The following is a 27,246-nucleotide window of genomic DNA, read 5'->3' on the forward strand; positions in this document are numbered from 1 at the left end:
AATTCATGACAAAGTTATTAAATGGCCAGTTTTGCGTTTAACAGATTAACATATACCGCAATTTGTCGGATATAATACGCACATTTTTGCTATAAAGTTTCATCGACAGAAAAGGATGCGTATTATACATTCAAATGGAATTTTAATTTGACGCTCTTTTTAACAGGTAATACATTGGCTATCGTAGTTTATTATATAGCCTTTACTCGGAAATGCTACCGTTGTTTGTTTAACATATTTCAACAATTGAAATTTTTTGTTTGGACGTATTTAGTAGAAAATGTTAGCTTTCGTTGATAGATAAATTGAATTAAAACGGCCATCTAAAATTTATATATAAACTGTTTATTCAGCAATCCGAGCTGTGCATCCACCATCTCCGTGTACGCCGCCATTACAGATGCTTTTTAATATATTTGTGCAATAGAGCCAAAATGAATATATTCGGCGTTTTTTTCCCTTCACTGAAACCTGGAATAAAAAGCCACCTGCCTTAAGCAGCCAGTTTGTCATTGTCCCTCAGGTGACCTCTTAAAACAGGTGCCACTGTACATAAATGTGTGACATAAAACAGAAATATTAACGCCAAATAATTGAATTTTAAGGGTATGTTGAATGACTTTTAACAATATATTTACGTTTTAGTATGATTAAATAAAATTTCGAAGAGATTTAAATTCAAAAGAAAATAATAACTTGTTGAATGCTTTTGTTTAAGATTTTTACGCGGTTAAACAAAAAAAGGCAAATAACGTGTAGTTCTAAGTTAAACCATAGCATCATTTAGTGTCTAATCCAACATTCTATTTCATATTTTGGTATGTGGTGCATAAAACATGAAAACGGACATAACATTCACATCATTTATGCTAAGTGGGTTTATGTCAAGAAAAAAAATTTTGGACACACAGTTTTTTTTATCGATTTTGTTTTATTTTTCATAAGTATTAGTTTCATGAGAGATTAAAGGAAATGATTTGTTAACAAGTAAATATGAACTGATTGGTACGTTTTATTTACAGATATACAGATTGGTCCGTTTTATTTACAGATATATCAAACAGTTAGACTTACAATTTCTATGATTTAAGAATGTATTATTCGGAGAGAGCTATACAAATCGATCAATATCCCATTATTTTCTCTATTTCACTCATATATGTATACTTTACAATATCATATTTATCATATTTAAATAAAATGAAAAATAGTTTAGAAGGAAGCAAATTATTTTCAAAGTAAACATTTTTATGACTTTGGATGGAGACTTTGTTCTTAAAGTTTATATTCTGTACTTTTGGGTTTAAAAACAAGAACGAATTCCATAAAATTAATTTTTTTCTCCTGCTTTGTATTAATTCATTTCTAATTGTACATTTTTTAAAGAAAACGCAATTCCCTATCTTGATCGGCTCTGTTTATTCAATTTTGATCAAGTAAACAAACGAATTGTTTTATTCATCAAATTAAGACAATCTTCATGACGTCATTTCTATTTTATGGCGCCACTGTGGTGATAAATTTTTACACATTTATATTTAATGTGATTTTTACTATCTTCCACCTTATTTTGAATTTTATTTCAAAAAAAAAAACTTGAATTTTGGAGGCGAAAATGCACAATACCGAACATAGTCCTTTAACTGACCAATTTGACTGATTTCTGAATATTAATAGACTTTACAATATGTGTAGAATAGACCTTCAAAAAGATCTGATACAACTACTGGCCTGCGACCAGTTCTCGCTGAGTAGCATTTCTCGCCAGTGCATTTTAACGTCATTTTTCGTGTTTAAGTTTATGTACAAACAATAAGTTAACAATGCACTGGCGGGAAATGGTACACGGCGAGATCTGGTTACACGCCAGTAGCCATAAGCCAAATACCATCAGTATCCAGATTAGTGAAAATAGTTGTTAATTCTTTAATCTCCAAAAGACCATCTTCAGGGTGAAGATCTAGAAACTGTTGGTTGACCATCTGCGCATGTTTAGAATTGTTTTGTCTAAAATCATGAAATAGTGTGACCTGATGTCAACTTATGTTATCAAACTTACCAGAAACATAACGAAAGGTTCATCCACTAAAAAGATTTGCAATTCCAATACTTATAAAGATGATATTACATGTGCAGTAAATCATTTTAAATGTTGAAATCCGAGATGTCACTTACGCAAACACAAAAGAGAGGGTTAAAAGTTCCAAAATCAGCTAAAATGTTTTGAACGAAAAACACGAAATACGATTTCTTTTATTTATGACCAGAATAATTATGCAATACTGTTACTAATTGAAATATTTTTTCTCAAGGATATCTATTTTTTTGTTTTTTAACTGTTATGTCCTTTTTCAAGAGAAAGAATTATCCCATTAAGCTTCTAAATGTCAATATTATTGAATTCGTCAATTGATTGGTTAAATGTGTTATGAAAGGTTTTTTTTTAAAGTTACCTCTACAAACAACAACAACGAATACGTATTAAAATTTGAAGGTCTTGTCAAGATTTGACATGAAATTTGACGATACGTTTTGAATTTAACTAGTTATACAAATGACAGGATGGTATATGTAAAAGGACAAACGAAAGTCTTACACACGTTTTTTCTTACAATTCAGTAATTCTCTTTATCAAATACATTCAGCACAATATACTATGTCCTACGTACATTATAAGATAAAACAATCTGTGTTGTTTAAAACCTGAATATTGTAAATATTTAAGGCAGTTGATGCGTCGTTGCTCTCGCTCTTTAATGATATCGAAACAACAAATCCCTTTCATTGTTTTATGATAAATGTATTTGCCCATGTTGCTGTTGTTGAAGAAGGTGATGTATTATCTAAAAAGGAAATTTATAATTATTACAGTGCTGCTATCGTGAAAGTTGACAAAACTATCCTATCCTATCCTATATCCTGTATCCTATATCCTATCCTGCAAATAAGCTCTATCCTATCCTATCCTATCCCATACCTTCAAAATATACGAATGCAAGTTAAATGAAACGAAATTTAAGAATTAAATGATTTTATCAATTAATGTAGTACTCAAAAAGAATAATTAAATCTTAAAACCGAATATTCTTCGAGCGGAATAACTTACTTACCTGTGCTACGGTAAAATTAAATCGTACGCGGGATGGACACAATAACGTAAACAAACAGGTAAGCGATTCGATTTTTGATTTTATTATATTTATGCATTAAAAACAGATAAACAACTTCTATCCACTTATTGAGGAACTGTTTAGTCACATATTGTTATCAAATCATTTTCTTATCACATATAACTGAGCGTAATTATCATCATTCGAGCGATTCGTTCGGCGATAAATGTAAACACGATCTGGAAATAAATAATTCCTTTAGGAAGTTTATATCGTTTATAGTTAAACTACTCGGAGTTATTTTTAACGTATAAATTCTCAAGCATTTATAGCTAGCTAACATTTATTAATTCGATATGTTCAGGGTAATATCGGACAGAAATATGCGTCCCTAGCTGTTATTGGGCATCGAAGAAATTACATGAAACGTGAAACAATGTATGTGTCTTGTATACATGTTTACCTTTTAAAATGCCGAATTGTTCGTTTATAAATTCAAGCTTTTATTACTTTGCAGACTTTAAATGAAGTAAATACAGAAATCTATTTCTGACGTTGTCAAATGTTGCATCGAATTCTCGCAGTAACTCCGTACTTGCGTACGAATTGACAAAGATGTAGCGCCGACATTTTAGCGCGCATCAATGTTATGCACCGCGTTCTTGATATAATAATTATTCTTAAATGGTTTAACTTGTAAAATGTATTAAATTGACATTGAAAATACATTGTTTAGCAAATTTTCGTTTCGCAAAATAACTCTGAAATTTATACTCGAATCTGATTGGCTACAGGATGCAGGATAGGATAGGATAGGATAGGATAGGATAGAACTTAACTTTTATATTTCTATCCTATATCGTGCATCCTGCATCCTATCCTATCCTATCCTTGTCAACTTTCAGGATAGCAGCACTGTAGTTGATACATTATTAAATTGATATTAAAGAACAGCATTAATGATTAACAGTGAAACATTGTTGTTTAGTTTTATGCGCTTTTAACATCACATATAAATACAATCAAATCAACCAATATAATACTATTTCTAACATTACGTTCAGACAATTTTGGGAGGTATAAACAAATTCAATATATAAAACCCTCAAATTGATCGTTATAATAATTCATCAATTATGTTTTTTATGCGGATGTCTTTCGATGACTAATCTTATTTTTAAATGCTGAAACGTCTACACATTTTATCATTTTTTAATGTTGATGCACTGTGCTACTATCCTGTCTAAAATAATAAATAAAAAAATAGCTTGAAGTTATCTTTACCCACAATTGGAAATGCTTTTGCATCTTTAATCTAAATGTAGTTCAATAATCAAGGAAGGTAGACTGACAACAGCTTTTATGAAAAACAAGTTCCTTATTTTTACAACTATTTAATAAATAACATGAAATTAACTTACATTTGTGTAGTAATGGTCAAAGTCAGTTCTCGAGACTTGATTGTCACCTATTAGAAAAAGACTATGGTTGAAATTCTTCACATAAATGATTTTATATAATTCACATGAAGATAATTGAGGCTAAACTTATGCAACACATTAGGACGATTTTTTAATGAAGGGAAAATATCTTTGATGACAAAGATCATTTTTTACTCGGAAATAATCAAAAAATCAAAAACAAATTTCCTACGGAAACTTATAATTGGAAATGTTGACATCTTTTCTTCATTCAGAAGTCACTATGAACACCTAGCACACTTTTCAACGTTATTATCCGGGTACTTCATCTCGCTTGCAATGCAAAATCCTGTATACTTTCAAGCTAGCTTGATTTTATATGTATGCATTTTTTCCCTGTATTTACATGTAATGGGACTGGCATCTACTATAGCATTGAATGATTTATTTTTGACGTCGTCGTGTCAATAACTGCCGTCAGGTGAGCAGACAAATTGATATTTCTTGACTGTTATGCATACCCCAATGGCAATTGAGAAGCGATCGAAACTTAAATGGAGGTAGAGGGGTGACTTTACAAAGGAGAAATCTAAGGAATTATATATTAATATTTATTAAACATTATTCGGGGGGGGGGGTGGGGGTTAGGAATATTAAATAATTAACGAAATGTACCGCATACAATTCCTGGGTCAGAGTATAGTATTGATCATTATTTAACCTACCGTTATGATCCATTGCATGGTAATTGTTATCTACCATTTCTTCCTTTGTTAGAAATCCATCGTTGTTGGTGTCAAAGTAGTTGAATAAATCGTGTCGCATAGGGTTATCGTGAGCATGGGCTGTAAATTCGACGTATGACAGTTTTCCATTTCCTATAAAAAGATATAACTTGAAAATATATCTTTAATTACGTGTGTTACAGTTGATTTAGTTTAATATATAAATTGTTTTAGAATTCAAATAGTGTTGATCATTGGTGGTAAAAAATATATTACGAGTGGCTTACACGGTAAAGACTGATTATTGGCGGGAACTGAAACAAGGACTAAGTTTATCGTTGAGAGCATCATTCAATCATTAAATGCTTAATTGTTTGGATATAGTCGGTCCTATAACACACAAAACTGTTTAGACAAATTGATTACCGCGTTTTATAGGACCGACAATATCCGAACACGTGCATTTGATGCTTAAAATTGTTTTTATGTTGATTTTTATAAAGTAGTTTTGCATCGTCGCTCTAAAGATTTTTAACCATCATATACGCTCTCTGTAAGGGATACATGTAAGTACAGAATATGGAACACCCAGAATAGAAAAATAGAAGATTTAACGATATTTTTTTTTTATCAAACTACTTATTAAATTTGCTGTGTACATATAGGTTTGAACGCATTATTAAAAGTGACAATAATACAAAGTATTCTTTATTCAAAACGTGTGCCTATGCGCAGTGATTACTGATTAGGCTTTGTCGTTTGTTATTGAACATTGGATGTCACTGATTTCCAGTACAAAAATTATGAAAAATATACATTCAATGTAAATATAAAACAGATCCACTAAGGTGTAGTCTTTGAATGCTCAGTCAGAACTACTAGTATTTGATGCATTTGAATATACATATAACGTTGTTCTGAAATACCGGTATTACAATATTACTAAACAGGGTTTATAAAATGATCATCTATAGTAAACTGAATGGTAGAATTAATGTCAAACCAACTACCGTCTGTATCCCGTTGTGTAAAAATAGTTGTTAATTCGTTCATTTCCAGAAGGCCATCTTTAGGGTGAAGATCTAGCCGGAGAAACGCTGTGTCGACTATCTGCGCAATGTCATGATGGTGTTGCCTGAAATCACGAAATGACGTGACGTAATGTCATCTAGTAACCCTTTCTTAAGAAAGGTTCATCCATTGAAAAAGGCTCGAACCTCTTAAATATATTAATCTTTTACTAAAATGAAGCAAAATATATTGTGTGTTTAGACGTAATGAATGATGTAAAATTCTAAATCCATTATGTCACTTACGCAAACACGAAAGAGATGGCTATGGCGAAGATTAAGTGCTTCATTGCTGAAACATATTTTAAAAGAAATGACTCTGTCCCATTTAATTCTTCATACAAATAGTTTCATAAAGCTCAAATATTTCGAAGAAGGCACGCTTACCTACTGTTGTTTTCGTTAATGTGACTATAGATTGGCTTAAGGTGAGATTTTATACACTTTTATATACGAGTAAAGATAAGGCAAAAGTCACAAGGGGGAACGCTTTTGATTTCAAAATGATAAAGCGTCTTTACGCAGAATTTAAGTACACTTGTTCTTGTTTAACCTTAACCTATTTTACTTAAAACGACTAAAACCGACATATGTAACTTAGTAATCTGTTGGTGATTGTAAAACCATTTGGTGTTAAAGAGTTGTTTATTACGTTATTTTCCCCATTTAAACCCATTCAAGTAAATTGTGTGTTGTACAGAGATCTCGAAAACATGTATCTTGTGACACTATTCTTTTAGCATAGTCTGCTTTTACCTTTGCATTTTAAAGTCTTGTTTTAAAGCTAGCAAAATTATCCCCCCCCCCAAAAAAAAAATTAAAAATCACCTATTGGTTATGAATTGAGGTATACTCACTTATATATAACAGTTTTATTATCAGTCATAACTACAATATCAAATTCTTGAGGTACCATAGAGGCGGTGTTTTTCTTTTTCTTTGAAACCGAATTGTAAACAAATAAACCATCAATTGAAAACTATGAAATACTGTTGATTAAAGAAAATTGCATTACTTTTTTAGCTTTAGAATTTGATATTTTGTTATTTCTTTATATGGATCTCTTCTTCTCAAGTCTTTAAAATTCTAAATTTAAAAAGTTTCACAAAATCACAATTTAAACCAGCAAAAGTAAAAAAAAAATATTAAACAAAAAAAGCACAGCATGAATACAGTAGAACATGCAATTGATTAACATTTTATTGCTGTCTGATCCATTACAAAATCAAATTTACTTTGATAAAGCAATCCATTTTTTACATAATGAAAAAACCTTGGCAATTTAGATTGTTCACCTTCAATTTGATTAAAGAGTTTATCTTAAAACATTATTTGTATCCCATTTTGAAAAGAAGTACTTGTCTTTTTTTATTATCATACTTCCATCCCCCCCCCCCCCGTAAAAAATAAATAACGATGACCAACGATTCGAAGTAATTTTGCAATTCTTTTTTAATTGATAAATACTTAACAATCTAAGGTCATTTTTTAAAGGGCTTTGGGAATACTGTATGCATATGATTATATAACTGTTGGAAATAATTTTAAACGATGTTTCTTATTATTCATCTAGTTGAACCTAGCAAAATTGTGTCACATCTCAAGATCACCAACAGACACATAATGAAGAAATAATAATCCAATTTAAAAGAAGTTTCATATAAAAACCTTAAAATGTTATGATACATGTAACTGCGTAACAAAACAAAAATATCTAAATCCTGGGGAAAATTCAATGTGGTAAAGACATTTTCATTTGTATTAAAAACGCTTTTTTAATGTTAAATACCCGTTGTTTTATATGAAAAAAAAACCCCATAATATTTATTAGTTCAGCTTTATAGACACTGAACATGTTGAAATAAATGATATATAACTGCAACTTTTTACCATAACATTTTACCGCATGTGCGACATTATAACAGTTCGACACAGGAGAACGTTCTACAATGATCGTGAAGTTTTGAAATATATGTCCTTGGATTTCAGTCTGTTTTGTTTCGTCTTTCATTGGATATTCCTTACCAGTGCAGTGGTTGTCATAATATTTTTGTTCAAGACGCGTTTATCCAGTGAAACGTGATCGGGTGAATGAAATACCTGAATGCGATGAAGCATGAATAGTGCTCTCGGTTTTATATAGGGGATGTGAAGCAATAAGAAGAACAATAGAAATCGACAACTAATATGGCGGTAGTCGGAGAAAAAAGGGAAATAATGCGTATTTCTGAATTCAAATCAGCTTTTAAAACTGATGTTAAAGTCTTTCATAGAATATCAAAAAAGGGCGTTAGAAAATTTTACCAGTACATAAAGAATATCGTTTTAGGGATATTATTTATAATTTGTATTATTTAAGTGTTTAACTTGACATAGTACTGCAGAACAATAATAAGATTTACTATGACTATCCCAATTAATTTATTTTTAAAAGGAATTTTATTATAATCTCTTAACCATTAAGGTTGGAATATTTATTTTAATAAATATACGGCATCAAAGTCTATTATGTTGTAACATGAGTTCATGTTCTAGTTCTAGACCTTTTATCTAAGTGTGGTCTCAGTGACAAATGGCTGACTATGATTAGCAAATCGTTTATGTGATTTCTCAATATTGAGGTCTAATTTTTTTACCAGGCCTCTTATCTAGCGTTACACAATCTTCCAAAGAAGTCGCAAAAGCCATATAACCAAGAGGTGCTGCGGTAAGAAAAAATGAAGAGACACTGATTAAAGATTAAAACAGTAATATACAAGAGTTTAATGATTTATTACTATTTTATGACATTTATTTCTTATTTAAGGTTAACACCATGAAATATATAATAATAATCACAGCAGTCCCCATCGTATATTCGTAAGTTAAAAATAATAGGGGTCCTCGTTTGATTTAATACATTTTAGTTGAATGTGATTCTTTTGGGGAAAAAAGTAAGTAGAATTATTGTAAAGTATAATCACTTAAACTACACACTTAAACTATATCACTGTATATTTTAGAAATATTGCTATTACATGTATTTCAAAATGAACATTCTTTTTAAAGTTAACACACGTCTGTATATGTGTGTGTGTGTGTGTGTGTGTGTGTGTGTGTGTGTGTGTGTGTGGTGTTGGGCATCGACAGTTTAACTTATCTCTTATATTATCGTTGGGTTTGCAATTTAATGGCTTTAACTGTGGCTTGTTACAGCGCACTTTTGAAAAATTACGCACTTTGAGAAATATTTCCAAAGTGCGTTAATTTTGGGACCAGTTTTATGCACTTTGAAAAAAATTATCTTTTTCAAAGTGCGTTGATATCGTTGATATTAATGCACTTTGAACAAAAATTTGTTTAGGGTTTAGTTGAAATATTTGATACTTTTCTATACAATAAATGATTGTTTTAACCTCTATTGCAGTGATTTATTTGATTAGAATTTGAAAAGAGGTTTTAAGAGCATGTCTACGAGAAAACCATGCAAATATGGAAAAAAGCTGCGGCAGCAAGTCTCAAGAATGAACAGAATTTTATCATAGATTTAAAGGATACCCATCTAGAGTCAGATATATGATGTTTGTTTTTGCACTGGATGTTTCTATTTATAGTAACGGCCAGTATTGCATTCTGGTTAATTAGCCTCTAAAATCTAAAAAAGTTAAGAGAAAAATTGTCAAATTCAGTAATTAATTACAAAATGTATAAACAATGTTTGAAAAAAATAAGACTATATTCTTAAAGAGGAAGTTCAAACCTTTAATTGTTGCATATTTTTTTTCATATATCTATTTACACCATGAAGTCCCAAGGGTGTAAATGTTGGCAGGATGCCAAGAAATGATAATTATACATTTTTGTCAATTTTTCAGAAAGAATTTCTCAGAAAATGGCATATTATTTTTTGAAATTTTGTGTTAACAAGAAACTGTTTGATGTAATGTTACAAATATATAAAATCCATCTTTGGACTCTCAAGGACTAAAAAGTAATAAATTAACAAAAACATCCCATTTTGAAATAAAATAAAAATTTTTGGTTTTTGAAATTTTATTTAACAAGTGATTTTAATCCACTGAAGTCAATATTTGTAATTAAACATGAAAAAAACACCCTATTTTGCTTTTAATTAAAAAAAAATTAGTGGATATCATTGTTTCTTATAGAATTCTTTTTCATTACATTTGCATTTCATTACTACTGTTAGAATTGTCTCCCCTGTTGCGCTCTTCTGTAGAGAAGGTAAACTAGTCAGAATGTTGACAAAGCTATACAAGTTCAAGTTCAGGCTACATGTGTTAGTATTGAGAAAGGCTGTGAGTGTTGTTAATATATGTTATGATATTGAATGATTTTAATTGCACAAAAATTGCCCCATCTTGTTAGTGTTATTCACTATATCACATACATATTGAAGTTTGATGGAGACTTGTATCTAGTCTATAAACTGCTATTTTCTGTCCCAATATAATTAAGCAGCACATTTGGACGAATTTTAATCAAAATATACAAACTTGTGATAGAAGTACAATTAAAATAGATGAAGGGGAAATTTTCCAAGATAATCTCATTCACAGATTATCATATTTTACTCGAAAAAATCCACAAAAACGAGAACTGATTTCTTACAAAGATTTAATTTATAATGGGGTATGACCTGAGCGTAGCCTGGTCACGCTAAGATTATTCTTTCTATGTTGAAATAATTCGGATTTCACAAGGAATGCCTCGTGCAATTTTTCATGGTTATCATCGGAGTCTGTTGCAATAGACATCACATTTCTATTCGTGTCCATTTCACTGGCCATCTAAAAATTACCCTTTAGATGTTAAGGTTAGACTTCATGGAATCTTGAAATGACGGGGAGGGGGCCAGGGTTTTTTAAGTTCTTGAGAATGTAACACAGTAAGTACATCTGAAATTAATAGAGAGGTCTACTCCCTACCTCTCTATTAGCAATTGATCTCCTCTTGGAAAAAACTAAAGTTTGTATCTTTTCTTAAAATTAAAATATAGGTGTAAAGGAAAAATGAGGTGTTAGGTTACACTTTCCCCCGGGGATCTCAACCTGCGAAAACCACAGATGAATACAAACATAAACTACCGGTATAAAAAAGTTATCCCAAATATTAAAATAGACATCATAGCTTGTTTTTGTGGGATTGTTATTTGGGATGTTATTTAATTATAACCCATCATAAGAAGACCTGGTCCCAGAGTTATGAAGCAGTCTAATAAAAAAGTCAAAATTTTTACACTCTCTTATTGTCATGTGATTAAAAAAAATTGAAAAAATGAAATGCTAATAAAATGGTCTCTATATTATATTACGCTGATATTCTGCTGATATTTACTAATTTTAAGTGTAATTTATGATGTATCATATTTTTTATTAACATTTTTTCAGGCTTGATATCGGGTCCCTCTACCCCTCAAACAATAAAAGTTCAATCCTTTATACTGTCGGACAAAAATAATTACCAAATTTACCTTATTCTATGATCATTTAATGTGATGGACATTCATTGGCAATTGATACCACACCACTTCCACATTTTTAAAAACATTCTGTTAAATTCAACAAAGATATGTTTAATCATTTTTTCATGGAGGTGATCCTTTTGTTTTTTGTTTTTGTTTGCTTGCTTGTTTTTTTTTTTTTGGGGGGGGGGGGTTGAAATTTGGTCCTACTTCCTGAATTAAAAAATCACTAGATCAAGTATAAAAAATGAAATGATCAATACATAATACATGCACAGAGAGAGAGAAAGAGAGAGAGAGAGAGGGAGGAGAGATTGTCAATCTGTGGTAAACAATATGTAAAATTACACACCAAAAGAGCCCGGCTCTAAGTATTTCAGTACTTTGAATTGCACCCCCCCCCCCCCCCCACTTTTTCTGCAAAGTTAGACCTAAACATTATGAACATAGCATCATAGAGGATTCAGCCCCCCCCCCCCACACTTTTTCTAGCAGTAAAGATAATTGTTCCTACATTTACCTTGAAAGATTGAGAAGTTGGAGTCACATGCATACTAGTCCCCCCCCCCCTCCCCCTCCCCCCCACGGATTAGGAATTTCATGATTTGGGGAAAAACATTTTGGTAGGTAAGATTTGTATAGGTATTTTTTTCCCCAATATTTCTAAGAATTAGTCAAGCCCCCCCCCCCCCACTTTCAATTTGCTTCCGACGCCAGTGAATGTGTAGCACTGGCAAATAAGTCCAATTCAGCTTACATGTATATTCAAATTCCCATTTTCCCATGATTTCTCGTGTTTTAATGGCATTGATTTAAAAAAAAAAACCTGAAATGTGTTGAAGCAATCCTTCAGTTCAGTAAAATATTGTTTGGCTCGCGAATGTCTGGTTTTTTCCCCATAATATACATGTTACAATGTAAAGCTTATGCCAAACTACAGATTCTGGAGAGTTTTAAAAATAGAAAAATGTCCAACTTTAAGACAATATATTTGCAATATTATTGAGAGTCCAAAGACAGATTTTTGATATAATGTAAAGATAAATGTCCTTTTATAACTAGAAACAGATTTAGTGAATTTAAAGTGCCATTTTCTGACCTTTAAGCATTTAAAAAATGTATATTTTCACAATTTTACAAAAAGTTGGAAACATGCCAGATTCGTGACCTATCTGCACTTAACAGAAAGAATATATAGGAATTCTCACAAAATGAATTACACAAGTGTACCTTGTTAGTGTTAACTCTAAATGACTTTTTGAATTCATATTTAAACTAAACTCAGAATTCTTAACATTAATTTGGTAAATTATACAAACTTTTATTCTTGAAAGGGTCAAAATGCTATTTTTAGTAACAGTGCTGCAGAACCAAGTTTAGACTGACCACATCAAAAAAAATTTTGTGGCAAATTAATTCATATAGATGCACATTGTTACACACAAAATATGAAGTTGATCAGAGAACCTTGCTCCCACCACCTTTTGCATGGTTTTCTCGTAGACATGCTCTTAAGTCGATACACTGCCAGATACTTTAACACATCATTGGAGAAAAACTGTTTGGCCAGCTAGGTTTTTTTCAATATCACTGTACTCAATTTATTTAAACAAGAGTCCCATGGCGCCACATCGCTCACCTGAGCAACAATGGCTTTATATGGGTGTACAAAGGATATTGTGCCATATGGCCCCTCGGTAGAAAAACCAAAAAAGAATACAATAAAATAAACTGTATCCAAATTTTACACTTATTTTCCTACACCTAATCTTTGACATTGAACCCTTATGAAATACCAGTTTTACCAAAATGAGATCCTATGCAAGATATAAAACTAAATTTTTGGTAGGGGTACACTGTTAACTCAAATTCCCTTTATTTTAGTTCTGCCCCCTCACTTTGTAAAACGATCAAATTATATTTGAGAATATGCATATCTAGAGGTACATATTCATCTTCAGCTACATTGTACTAGCTAGTTATTGTATTTTATTTTAAAAAAATTCTACACGTATGAGAAGAAAATTGTACCTCAAGGCGCTCAAATTAAGAACATTCAAAAATTTGATTGGTCTTCCATATCATGAATGATTGTTGTTTACCAGGCATGAACTCGTGCGACGTTTTATAACCTTACTCAATTGATCGATGAATATGTTATCATGTGATATACTTTTTCTTGGCAAAGTCAGACATAGCAGTATTCAAAAAAAAATCTTTTTTGCTTGTTTAGATTTCTGATAAGGTCTAGCCACCCCCAACCCCCTCAATGAGCCTCAGACTGCAATGTATTGGCAGGCATATCGCTCTATTTTACTAAGGCCCAACCTTTATTTATATATATGTTTTTTAAACAAAGTTGGTGTAGATTCATCGTAAAAGGAGGGGGCCCAAAAAAGTTATTACAGCATATCATCCTTTTAAGGGGGCTGGGGGGGGGGGGGGTGGCTGCCATTTTAGACAATATTGATCTCCTTTAAAAAGAAGAGCACCATATAAAGATAATGGAAAATGATAAAATTTTATAATAAAATATATGAAATTTTTCTTTATCAAATAGTAATTGATAGCTTCAGAAATCGCATATAAAATTTTCAAATAAATCTGATGGTTTTATATTATATTATATTTTGACCCCCCAACCACCTTAATTTTTCTGTACAAGTATTTAACGTCAAGTGAGACATTTCTAGTGATAGATCGAAATTTCAGCGTCAATCGCAGAATTATAAGCAAGATTCTGCTTGGTTTGAGTCAGTTTTTTGTTCAGAGGAGTTAATTAAATTCAACTAAAAATTTTTAAACTTGGTATTTCCTCTTCAGAATGAACAAAAGCATGGCTTCAGTTTTGTGAGCAAAGTTCTGTATCTTGCTTAAAATTCGAAACTTGACACAGCTGAATATGGTTTGTAAAGAGAAAATTGTAAACAATTAAAACAGAAGAAACATGCACTAAAACAAAGAGCACAATTTATTTTTCATAATATATAATATATATATATATATATATATATATATATATATATATATATATATATATATATATATATATATATATATATATATAAATACATACCTATATATTTCTAGCAGCAAAAACGATCTCCGTTTAGACTGAAAATGCACAGCATCTTAACAAAGCACGTTGCATTATAATCAACCATTACATAGAGATCATACCGAATTACCAATAGAATGTACGTATAGTATTCATAATATAATATGTTGTTAGTGCATCAGATTTTGCTAATTTTGCGCAGGTAAACAATTAACTATCTGATTTACCGAAGTCTATATTTGATTCGATACGTAAAAATTCCAAAATACAGGCGATATTTCCCCTCAAGTTAAAAAGCATTAACGAAATTCAAAACAACGTAAAACACGGTCACGAGTGAAAATGTCAACGCATTGAAAGATTTAACCTCAATTCACTTCACGAAATTGGCACAAATATGTTTAGCATGTTTCAAGTATCCCTTCGCACGTAAACTGTTGCACAACAAGCAAATACATTTTTGTCAGTTTGACCCGTTTGTCATGCGTCAACGTCAACATTCAAACATGGCTGCTTCAAACAAAGAACTTTCGTTTTCGATATGGAATACCGACCTTAAAGTTATAAACTGATTGACCGCGATTATCTCTATTTTTATTTTCGTAAATTACTCAAATTTGAAACAGAATTCGCCGATGATTTTTGCAAATTATATTTTCCTTTCCATAAGGATTATTTATGCACAATTACGTTGAATTTGACTCAGTAGTTCTTGAGAAGAAGATTTTTTAAAATGCACCCCCTTTTTCTACCGTTTCGAGGGGTTTTCTCCGTTTTAAATAAAGATCGGTCTTTCATTTCTGCAATTTATAATCGCCTTTCTATAGGGATGCAATGTGCCAAATTTGGTTGAAATTGGCCCAGTGGTTTTAGAGATGAAGTTCAAAATGTGAAAAGTTTACAGACGAACAGACAGACGGACAGAGTGACGACGGACAAAATGTGATCAGAATAGCTCACTTCAGCTTTCAGCTCAGGTGAGCTAAAAAGCCTATATCATTTCTTTTACTTTAAGTTACTTAATATCATGTTTTGGAAGGAAAGATTAGAGGTAGGAAACCTCCTTTCTGTCACAACAATCATATAGTAAATGTTTCATGAGGGTGCTTACAATACAATAATGTACTAGAATCATTTTCCCCATCTAATGAGATATATATTAGATAATGTGTACACAAATATTCAAGGACGAAAACATCCACCATATCATATTTGTTTAAACAAGATAGTCTCGGCGGTTACATACGTGTACTTAAATATTTTCTATAATATATATTTCAAATGTACTTAGAATGTCATACATTCATTATATATCTTTTTTGTACTATTGTTATCATTATGAATACATTGAATGCATTATTCTGGGAGATGATAAAAAAAGTATTACTTTTTGTATAAGGTTGAAGCTTAGTCAAGGCCCCATCCCTGGCAGATGCCATTAGATTAATGAAGGGTAAAATAATTGTTATAGGTCTAGGACAACAAAATTGAACAAAAATACAAGTAAACACCTGACAAATAGGATTCTTTATACTCTTTATCTAATGGAAGGACATGAATATGGTAAAACTCTCCTTTTACATCTAATAAAGTGAATTGTCTTCAGGTTTTAAAATTGATGCAAGATCTCTCACATTCCTATTCTTATAAATAAGAGGTGAGCCAAAATATTGTCAAGTCATTAGTTAACATAAATTTACCATTTCGTTCTGGCACACAACTCACACTTAATGAGTCTTTGAGTTTCAGTTATTATAAACAATTGTTGTGCAATGGAAAATGTATGATTTTGTAGATCAAAGTTATCAGGAACTTCGTGGAAAGGCAATCTTACACCCTCCAATATCAATTGTTTTACAACATCCGATGTACTAATCCTTTTTCAGTGTGAGATATGTTTTCTTTAATTGAATCACCTTACATAATAAGAATTTAAATGGATGGAAAATATGGCCTTGTCCGACGAACCGTCGTCAGGTCCTCTTTTGGTAGAGCACGAGAAATGATCTAACGTGTCTAGTCCGATCCTACACTTTTATAACCTTCGCGGGATCCGCCCCTATAATATCCCCGATTGCTAAATCCAGTATACTGTCTGGTTGATAGTGGATTTGGCCACCGCTGATAAGGAAGCCACTGACCAAAACGTCTCCAGAGAGCTGGCGATAACTTTTGTAGTGCTTGAACGATTTTTTATGTCATTGAGTTGAACTAGCTATTGACTAAAATGGATGAGTATTCATCCTGTAGATACTGAATCTGAGCTTGGTTGATCAAAAAAATTGTTCGAATGTTTCCGAGGAAATTTTCGCTCTTGGCTCCATTGTAGAAAAAAGTTGTAAAAAAGTTTCTGCAGAGCTAGCATATTTTGTTTAAACGTTGTGCACTGCTTGATCTCTTGGCGCAATTTGTCTACCTTGAGTTTTATTATATTCAAAGTATCTTTTAAGGGTCTACCCCAGCGGCACATGCAGAAATGGGATCGGACTGTGTTGTTCAGTGCAGCTATTGATTGGGGTACTACCAAATAGCAGATCACGATTGTCCAAACAATCACATATAATCGGCCCCCGAGTGAGCTAGTGTAATTCTTTGCGATAACTTTCTAACTTTTTCTTCTAACACCTTAAATTCTTTCGAAATAACGCCAGAAAGGTTTAAACATACGTGCTATTTTTCTCTCCCATTCAAAAAGGCCTCCCTATTTGTGAAATACACAAGCAGAAAACGTCATTAGCGATACGTCATCTCTTGTTGTGCATAAGACGTATGGCACATGAGGTTGTTCACGTGACTCCTAATTCCCATAACTGACTTTGTACTGGTTTAAAAACGTTTCCGTAGTTTGTTCTGTGTAAAAAATGAAAAAAAAATTTCTGCAATTAAATACATCTAAAATAAATATCTAAAGGTGACCCTCAATGCAAACAAATCAGCAGTATTAGTTCGTTACATGGACACGTAAAGGACAATTACATTATAAAATGGGTGTAGACTGCAGTAATTTCACAAATGAATTGGAAGACGTTCAATATTCTTCTCAAACATATTTTGGTCATATTAAGTGTACATTGAAGAGATCTTGGTAGGCCTGGAGTATCATATATTCATCTTATTATTAGTTAAGGATCTCTTCGATTAATGATCTGTCCTGAAAGCATTCAGACACCACGAAATTGGAACTTTGAAACAAAAAATCAAAGGTATTTTCTAAAAAGAAATGTTTCTCAGAATTGTTTTCAGAGGTTTTAATCAAATGAAATTTAGCTTTCAAGGGTTTTTAACGGGTAAAGTATTTTAAGAGAGCTTAAAAGCAGAACGTAAAAATACATGTATTTATGGAAAGTTTATGTTGTTTTTTTTTTAATTTCTAATTTTAGTAAAACGCTTTTATATCTGACTCATTAACATGTACTTATTTCACTGGCCCATTTTCTGAGTTCTTAATCATAAATATTTTTAAGGAATTTTTCTTTTATTAGGAACCTGTGGCAAGAACAAATTTATCGACCGTTGTGTCCATGGTGCATCTCATGCTGAACCACCTAAAAAGAATAGAAAAAAAATATTTCAAATTATTTAACAAGTACAAAACAATGTTAATTTTTATGTATTTGTGATAGAAATCCCTATTTATTCTTTTGGTAAAGAAAAGAGTAATTTTAACTCCATAAAAAGAATTTTTAAAAATCAATTATAGTGTGAAAAAATGCCTTCACGCCGTATATATACCTAGTAAATGTATATTGTAGTTACCTCTGTGTTTAGAAGTGATTAATTAATAACATTTATCCTCTTATCAATTTTTCATTATTATATTTTTAAAAAGACAGCTTTTATAAATTAAAGAGTATTACAATAACAATGATTTAAAGAGGCTGGATTGTCGACAAATTATCCCAACGATCCATCTTAAAGTTTTGAATTGACTGTTTTTGGTCATAAACCTTTATTTATTAATATATCAGCTTTAAAATTTGTATATTTTCTTATATCTTTACACAAAACTTTTAGTTATAATCTAAAGATATCCACGACCATCAATTCATCTTTATACAAAAAAAGACACTTACATTTGTAAAGAAATGATCATAATCATGTCTAGTCACCTGACCATCACCTGTAATATGATTAGAATCAAATTGAGCTTTCTTCCAATAAGATATCAGATATTATTTATTTATTATTTTTTTTATTATTTAATATGTAAATTATTTTAAGATGTAAATAATTGGCATGTACCATTGTGGTCCATTTGGCTGAACACCGAGTCAACATATTCTGTTCTTTGCAGAAAACCGTCCTTGTTGGTGTCAAAGTGGTTGTAAATATCGTGAGAAAGTTGGCTTTCAGCAGCTTGTGAATATTTTGTATATTCAGCATAGGAAAGTTTGTCGTCATCTTCAAATAAATCCGTCCACATACAAATGTTATTCATTGTTACTTATTTACGAATGTTTTTATTGTTCTTACTCACAAATTTCACAAGCATCATACAATACTGTTCGTTAAAGGACTCCTGATAAACACTCTCCGTTATTAACTAATGATTTTAAAATTCTTACGATCAACATCTAAGACGTCAAATGCTCCAGCGAGTTCCGCCATAACCATTACACCGTTGTGGTCGGTATCAACGTATTTAAATGATCTGTCTATAAACATTTCTATGTCATGGTGATGGTACGTCTGTCTACAAAAGGAAAATGAATTGACTTCTTAGCTTTGCTTTTCTTTGTATTTTCTTTTTTCTATCCACATGCCGTTACTTTTTAAAACAATATCATTTCCAATGCAATTTCAAACACAAATTTGAAGTGTCTGGTGTTTTCAGTGAAACTTTCTGTTTCTATTATTATATCAGTGGCCATATTGTTACCCACAAACTTAACTGTGTGTATGTCATAGCTTATACATTTCCTATCAAACTTAGAATAAAAAGGGTTTAGACTTTTCTCTCAAATGTTCTACGCGTCTATTTCATAAAATATCACCGAATTTCGCCGACAAAATTATAATTATATTAAATCATTTGTTTTCTATTCGCAATATGTTTACAACACAAAAAACTGGTACTAGAGTAAAATCATAAAGTTTTCATAAAATGATGAAAACATGATATAGAATATCATTTTTATCCACAACATTGAAAAGATAAACTTACGAAAGCACAGTTCCCACAATGAGGGTAAAGATTATGCACTTCATGTTGTTGTTTTCTAAAAATATTGTACAGAATACTTTTTCAAAGAATCGATGAATGAGGGCGAAAATAGAAATGTGAAATGAAAGATGAGAGCTTTTTTAACTTTACCTTTAGTTCACGTGGGACACGGTTCCAGTTAGTATTGTAATGGGGAGACGTGATTGCCTTTATAAGTTGGTAAATGTCTTAATAGATAAGATACAAGGTAGATGGGGTCAATATATAATATCATTGATTCTGTTATAAAAAGATGTATGAACTTTGGTATCTTTCTGATAACTGAAATTTCCGATTCGTTTTATTTCGCAACTAATACAGTGAAGTTATCTTAGTTGCTTAATAATGGGCACAATCCCCTTTCATTAAGAAGACTCTGATAAATAAAGAATATAGAGTTGCTATTATTAAAAACGTATAATTGTAAAGATAAGATTCGGCCCAGCGTCACAAATAAACAATATTTGACTTGAGAATGCATTAATATGAAGAAGTTAGTAATAGACCAATATTGACATTTTATTTTCAACGAAAATAAATGATGGCGACAATTTCAAATAAAAAAGGAGGTTTATACATGTTATGCTTCGTAAGAAATTGATGAATGTTTCTTGCCTTCCCTTTTCACACGTGTTTTTACTGTAAATGGCTAAACTTCATAGTCTTATATCAAAGAGCATTCTTTCAACAAACAAACCTAAAAAATTTGACATGACTTATGTGTTTTTATTTCTTGGATTGATTGTCTATTTTTTTACCCTCCTTTGATATTGTTATTCGCTTTGTTTTGAAGGCCATGCTAATTACTTTCTCGTTTTTCTTGTCCATCGTTTGCAAGTCGTCCAGTCAATTTTAATGCATTCAAATTAACATTTTTTCTAATAATTTGCGAGATTTTTCCAGAAAAAAAATACAATCTTTTCACAATTAAAGTTGGTTTACTCAGTAACTAAGAAAATAAGCAACTACAGTTTCTTGAATCGATATAAAGGTTCTTACAGAAACGGTTCTTTAAAAAAATATATTTAATTTATGTTTGACCGAGCAATGTTATTCATAGATGTTTAATATGCCTTCTGATAACTTTTTAAAAGTTTTCAACTTGCAATTTAAGCAAATGCTTTCATTGATATTAAATCGGAGGCATTACTTCTAATAATGTTACATGTAATTGAGTTCTTTTTCAAGATAACGGATTTTAGCAGTTTCCCTTTGCGTGTATGTATTTATCAGTATTTAAAAAAGACATTCTTTTGAATAAAGAATTAACTTCACTCTTGTTTTATGATTTATACTACAATATAAAATAAGAGACTCGATTTATTGGGCTTTAATACCGATAAATCTTTTGTTTTATATATTTTTAACATCATTAAATAAATACGTAAAGACTATGGTAACCATTTTGTTTTTATTTTTTCTCAATCAAGCTTCGCTAATTAATTATCAACGAAAATTCCTTTAAAAAATCCGGAAATCATCTGATTTTTTTTTTTAATTTTAAAATTTTGTGCATGCGCATTACATTCTCGCTAAATCACGGGAGGCTCTTCAGCAATCGCAACCTCTCGGGCCTTTCCGGCAGGCTCGGAAAAACGCCTCGAATGTATTACCTAGGCGTCCATGACAACCCCCCTTTTTATAAAAACCTGATATAGATAACACACATTTTCAACGATTTGTTGAGATGTACACTAGACTTCATTAAAGTAAATGATATACCCTAATATAAAACACAGAAGCGACTTAAAAGGCTGTCTAGCCGATTCTTAATTTTATGGGAAGCGACTCAATTTTGTATAAAATTCTAACATCCATTAATGTTAATACATTCGAGGTGTTTTTCCGAGCCTGCCGGAAAGGCCCGAGAAATTGCGATTGGCTTTTAATTTTATGTTTCCACAATATCACATTTGCATGGATAAACTCAGAAACAATATTACAAATACGCATAAATTTTCATTAAAAAATTTGTCATAATATATTCTGTTCATCAAAGCAAATACGGGAGATAACTCTAACTCAGTGCATTTAATATGAAAAGTCCTGAGAGTCCCGAATGTCTACAATGGTGTGTAAATTCAAAGCGAGTAAAAAATGTTGGTGAAAAGTGTTGAATTCTTCATTAATATGAACTGAATTTTTAGATGAAAGGTATTTACAGCTACAAAATGGTTTGTTATGAAAAATTTGTCTGTTATTTTCAACGCAGCTTCATTAATTTTCTCCAAAATCGATTCCGAGCGATTCTGCAATTTTTTGCTAAATTACGGGTAGGCTATATGAGATGCATTTTAACTGTGGTGAAGGACTGTCCCGAGACACAGTTAAATTATTCTAACTAATTGTCTTATTGTAGCTTAAAGCTTGGTTATGTAAATGTCAACAATACGGTGTGTCGATGTATCTATTTCGTAAATTACCTATATCATATGCAATGTCAACCCGTGCACGCCCGGGTCAAAGTCTAGTAGTGTCTAATTAAGCGAATATAGCAACAAAATAAAACACCAATAGAACTCTTTACATGGAAGGCCTTCCAGTTGTGAGTGATCATTTTATTGCAAAATAAATGACGTGTAATTTTTCGAAAAAAGAAAAGGTACATGTATAATTATGTTCATTATAAAGGAAACACAATTGGACACAAACCCTCCAGTAGCGTTGATTATGAAATTCAATGCACAATTTGAAAAAGAATGGAAAAAAGAAAATACATAAAGACTAGACATCCAGAAGATATATATTTAACATAAACTACTTCATATCATAATTGTGAAACATGATTAATCATAATTCAAAAATACCAGCAATTGCAGATTCTTATTGATCTCTTCGATTAATGATTCGCCCCGAAAACATTCAGACACCTCAAACTGGGAAGTTTGAACAAAAAATCAGAAGAATTCTCTAAAAAAGATATAACATAGAGATGCTTTTAATATAACATAGAGATGCTTTTAAAGATCGTTTTCAGGGGTTTTAAACAAATGAAATTTAAATTTCTATGGTTTTTAACGGGTTAGGTTTTGAACACTTAAAATCAGAATGTAAATAAGAATGTATATAAGGGATATAAATATTTGGGGTTTTTTTAAATTTCAAATTATTTTTTTATTTCAATAAAATTCATTTATAACCGACTCATATACCTTTATTTTTCACACGCGCTTTTATTTGAGTTTTTAATCAGACAATTTTTTTTGCATTTTTTTCTTTTATTAGGAAGCTGTGGCAACAACAAAATTATCGACCGTTATGTCCGTGGTGCATCTCATGATGAATCACCTAAAAGAATAGGAGAAAAGTTTTTTTTTTCAAATTATTCAATAAGTACAAAACGTTTATTTTTTATATATATATATATATATATATATATATATATATATATATATATATATATATATATATATATATATATATATATATTTGAAAGTAATCCCCATTTACTCTTTTTGTAAAAAAAAAAAAAAAAAGAGTAAATTTTAACTCCATTAAAAGGAATTTTTAATAAAAGTGTGAACATCTATCTTTTTATCAACTTTTCATACTATATTTAAAAACAAAAACAGCTTTAATGAAGTAAAGCGTATTACAATAACGATAACTAAAAGAGAATGGATGGTCGACAAACTATCCTGACGATCCATCTAAAAGTTTTTAGTTTACTGCTTTTGGTCATAAACCTCTATTTGTTAAATATTTAACTTTTTCAATTTGTATATTTTTGCTCTCTCTTTATACAAAGCTTTTCATCTCAAGGGAACTTATATAGCTATATTCTATAGATGTCCCCGACCATCCATTTATCTCAATACAAAAAGACACTTACATTTGTAAAGAAATGATCATAATCGTGTCTGGTCACCTGACCGTCACCTGTAATATACTTAGAAATTAAATTGAGCTTTCTTCCAATAAGACATCAGATATCATTTAAAATGTAGATAATTTTAAGATGTAAATAATTGGCATGTACCATTGTGGTCCATTTGGCTGAACAACGAATCAACGTATTCGGATCTTTGCAGAAAACCGTCCTTGTTGGTATCATAGTGGTTGTAAACATCGTGAGAAAGTTGGCTTTCAGCAGATTGTGAATATTTTGTATATTCAGCATAGGAAAGTTTGTCGTCATCTTTAAAAAAATCCATACACAAGCGAATGTTACTTATTGTTACTTATTTACAAATGTTTTTATTGTTCTTGCTCACAAATTTCACAAGCATCATACAATACTGTTCGTAAAAGGACTCCTGATAAACACTCTTCGTTATTACGGGCCGCCGGAAGGCGGTCCGTTATTTGATACACATTTAAATATTGTTGCTGCGTTTCTGCGGGATAGTTCATTTTTAGTAGAATTAATACTATGCTTATTTTTATGAATTAAAAGTAAATTTGTATGTAGAAATATGTTTTATGCCTTTTAGAAAATATCACATATTTTTTGTCTTACTCGTAAATGAAAAGTAGGTCATACTTAGTAGATTGTCGTATTTGGCGCGTTTTTATCGAGACTATAATCTATTCGGAAAATTTCGGAGTTCTTCATTCTTTTCAAAACGGTATGCGGGACATACTAAAGACCTGAAATACTAAAGACCTGAATGTCATAAAATTTTACATAAATGATATATTTTAATTTCTATGTGTCGTGTCAAATAAAATGACTTTTGTATTTATTATATTCCCATGTAAAATGTGGTAGAAAATATCATGAAATATTAATTATTTACGCAAGAATAAGACAGAAATGAAAATTTGAATTTACTGGAAAATTTGAACTAATCCATTTTTATTTCATTATGAGGTCCCTTGAAATCATATATTAAGCTAATGCATTAAGTTTTCATGCAATACAATGCAACAACAAAAAACCCAAAATGGTTTGAAATACATAATCTCCAAGAGAAATTTTAAATGATGAGTTGAACTTTGTATTAGAGTAATGTACAAATCATTGTGTTCTCCACTACTTCATACTATGGCAATGATCATACAATTTCCGTTAGAAATGCTTACAGTAACGAAATCGATTCTTTGTGATAATAGTAAAATGTTTAACTTCAAAACAAGTTGCTGAAAGTTTATTAAAATTTACCATAAAAATTAGTACAACCAATTCTTATTTTCCTCTATGTGGTGTGTTTTTCTGTAAACAACCAATGATTCATACAACAATTATATATTTTGCGGCCCATTTGACGCTTGCGTCAATATGATTTCTTGTTAGGTAATGATTTTAAAATTCTTACGATCAACATCCAAGAAGTCAAATGCTCCAGCGAGTTCAGCCTTAACCATTACACCGTCGTGATCGGTATCAACGTATTTAAAAGTTCTGTCTATAAACATTTCTATGTCATGGTGATGGTACGTTTGTCTACAAAGGGAAAACATTTTTCTTTTCAACATCTCCATTTCTATCCACAAGCCGTTACTTTTTAAAACAATATTATTTCTAATGCAATTTCCAAGACTTTAAAATGATTGGTTTTTTCAGTGAATTTTTTGGTTTCTATTATTATATCAGTGGCATATTGTTACCCACAAACTTTACTGTGTGTATGTCATGGCTTATACATTTCCCATCAAACTTAAAAAAGGGTTAAGACTTTTCTCTCAAATGTTCTACGCGTCTATTTCATTAAATATCACTGAATTGCGTCGACAAAAATATAATGTTAAATCCTTTGTTTTCTATTCGCAATAGGTGTACAGCACAAAAAACTGATACTAGAGTAAAATGGTAGAGTAAAGTATGAATAAAATGATGAAAACATGATATAGAATATCATTTTTGTCAACAACATTGAAAATATAAACTTACGAAAGCACAGTTCCCACAATAAGGGTAAAGATTATGCACTTCATGTTGCTGTTTTCTAAAAAAAAATAATGTACAGAATACTTTTTCAAAGAATCGATGAATGAGGGCGAAAATAGATATATGGAATGAAAAAAGATAGGAGCCTTTTCAACTTTACCTTTAGTTCACGTGGGACACGGTTCCAGTTAGTATTGTAACGGGGAGACGTGATTGCCTTTATAAGTTGGTAAATGTCTTAATAGATAAGATACAAGGTAGATGGGGTCAATATATAATTTCATTGATTCTGTTATAAAAAGATGTATTAACATTGATGTCTTTCTGATATCTGAAATTTCCGATTCGTTTTATTTCGCAACTAATACAGTGAAGTTATCTTAGTTGCTTAATAATCGGCACAATCCCATTCATGAACATGACTCATATGAATAAAGAATATAGAGTTGCTTTCATTAAAACGTATAATCGTAAAGATAAGATTCGGCCCAGTTTCACCAATAAACATTATTTGACTTAAGAGTGCATTGATGTGAAAATTTAGCCAGTAATTGAGCAATAGTGACATTTTGTTTTCAACAAAAATAAATGATGGCGACAATTTCAAATAAAAATGAAGGTTTATTCATTTTATGCTTCGTAAGAAATTGAAAAATATGTTTCTTGCCTCTCTTTTCACACGTGTTTTTATTGTAAATGCTTAAACTTCATAGTTTTATATCAATGGGAATTCTTTCAACAATAAACCCCCCAACCCCCAACCCCAACCTTCCCCCCCCCCCCAAAAAAAAATAAAATAAAATAGACTTGTGCTTTTATTACTTGGATTTATTGTCTATTTGTTCTACCCTTGTTTGATACATTATAATGTAATTCGCTTTGTTTTGAATGCCATGTTAATTACATTCTCGCTTTCTTGTCCATTGTTTGCAAGTCGTCCAGTCAATATTTAATATATTCAAATCAACAATTTTTTTAAATTTTGCGGGATTTTCATTATAAAAAATACAATCTTTTCACAATTAAAGTTGGTTTATTCACTAACTTAACAAATAAGCAACAGTTTCCTCAATTGATATTAAGGTTGTAACAGAAACGGTTTATTTCTAAAAATGATATAATTTATGTTTGACCAAACAATGTTATTCATAGATTTTATGCCTTCTGATTACTTTTCTTAAAGTTTTCAACTTGTAGCAAATGCTTTCATTGATGTTTAATTAGAGTCATTGTTTCTAATAATGTTACATGTTAATGAGGTTGGTTTTTTTTTTCAAGATAATGGATTTTAGCAGTTCTCCTTTGCATATATGTATTTCGTGGTGCCACACTCAGTATTTGAAAAAGAAGAAACCAATAAATTGA

The 27,246-nt window shown here is 30.9% G+C and overlaps 3 protein-coding genes across 3 annotated transcripts; all 3 read right to left on the reverse strand.

Moving 5' to 3' along the window:
- Positions 1-2,589: 2,589 nt before the first annotated feature.
- LOC105328203 (uncharacterized) lies at positions 2,590-6,809 on the reverse strand. Its single transcript, XM_011428976.4, has 6 exons — positions 6,714-6,809; positions 6,573-6,618; positions 6,267-6,391; positions 5,257-5,409; positions 4,532-4,578; positions 2,590-2,843 (listed from the first exon to the last, which is right to left on the reverse strand). Exons 2-6 carry the CDS (start codon positions 6,614-6,616, stop codon positions 2,790-2,792), a joined length of 423 nt encoding a protein of 140 aa, XP_011427278.3. The 5' UTR covers positions 6,617-6,618; positions 6,714-6,809; the 3' UTR covers positions 2,590-2,789.
- Positions 6,810-18,302: 11,493 nt separating this feature from the next.
- LOC105328221 (uncharacterized) lies at positions 18,303-20,260 on the reverse strand. Its single transcript, XM_020067177.3, has 6 exons — positions 20,163-20,260; positions 20,013-20,067; positions 19,414-19,541; positions 19,091-19,249; positions 18,922-18,968; positions 18,303-18,393 (listed from the first exon to the last, which is right to left on the reverse strand). Exons 2-6 carry the CDS (start codon positions 20,054-20,056, stop codon positions 18,352-18,354), a joined length of 420 nt encoding a protein of 139 aa, XP_019922736.3. The 5' UTR covers positions 20,057-20,067; positions 20,163-20,260; the 3' UTR covers positions 18,303-18,351.
- Positions 20,261-23,140: 2,880 nt separating this feature from the next.
- Positions 23,141-26,135, reverse strand: LOC105318017 (uncharacterized). The gene is made up of 6 exons (XM_011414882.4): positions 26,042-26,135; positions 25,885-25,939; positions 25,310-25,437; positions 24,031-24,189; positions 23,884-23,930; positions 23,141-23,339 (listed from the first exon to the last, which is right to left on the reverse strand). Exons 2-6 carry the CDS (start codon positions 25,926-25,928, stop codon positions 23,298-23,300), a joined length of 420 nt encoding a protein of 139 aa, XP_011413184.3. The 5' UTR covers positions 25,929-25,939; positions 26,042-26,135; the 3' UTR covers positions 23,141-23,297.
- Positions 26,136-27,246: the final 1,111 nt, after the last annotated feature.

This window comes from Magallana gigas, chromosome 2 (assembly GCF_963853765.1).
Source record: "Magallana gigas chromosome 2, xbMagGiga1.1, whole genome shotgun sequence".
Classification (NCBI taxonomy): domain Eukaryota; kingdom Metazoa; phylum Mollusca; class Bivalvia; order Ostreida; family Ostreidae; genus Magallana; species Magallana gigas.

Bases quoted from the DNA above. Each gene is read 5' to 3' on its own strand.
- LOC105328221 (XM_020067177.3), bottom strand. From the start codon at position 20,056: ATGAAGTGCATAATCTTTACCCTCATTGTGGGAACTGTGCTTTC. The intron at 19,542-20,012 runs GTAAGTTTATCT...TTCCTTTTGTAG, and splicing joins ATTGTGGGAACTGTGCTTTC to ACAGACGTACCATCACCATG. The intron at 18,969-19,090 runs GTACATGCCAAT...ATCATATTACAG, and splicing joins CAGCCAAATGGACCACAATG to GTGATGGTCAGGTGACTAGA.
- LOC105318017 (XM_011414882.4), bottom strand. From the start codon at position 25,928: ATGAAGTGCATAATCTTTACCCTTATTGTGGGAACTGTGCTTTC. The intron at 25,438-25,884 runs GTAAGTTTATAT...TTCCCTTTGTAG, and splicing joins ATTGTGGGAACTGTGCTTTC to ACAAACGTACCATCACCATG. The intron at 24,190-25,309 runs GTAAGAATTTTA...ATTTTTTTAAAG, and splicing joins TGACTTCTTGGATGTTGATC to ATGACGACAAACTTTCCTAT.
- LOC105328203 (XM_011428976.4), bottom strand. From the start codon at position 6,616: ATGAAGCACTTAATCTTCGCCATAGCCATCTCTTTCGTGTTTGC. The intron at 5,410-6,266 runs GTAGTTGGTTTG...ATCTTTTTATAG, and splicing joins TACACAACGGGATACAGACG to GAAATGGAAAACTGTCATAC. The intron at 4,579-5,256 runs GTAGGTTAAATA...TTTTTCTAATAG, and splicing joins CCATGCAATGGATCATAACG to GTGACAATCAAGTCTCGAGA.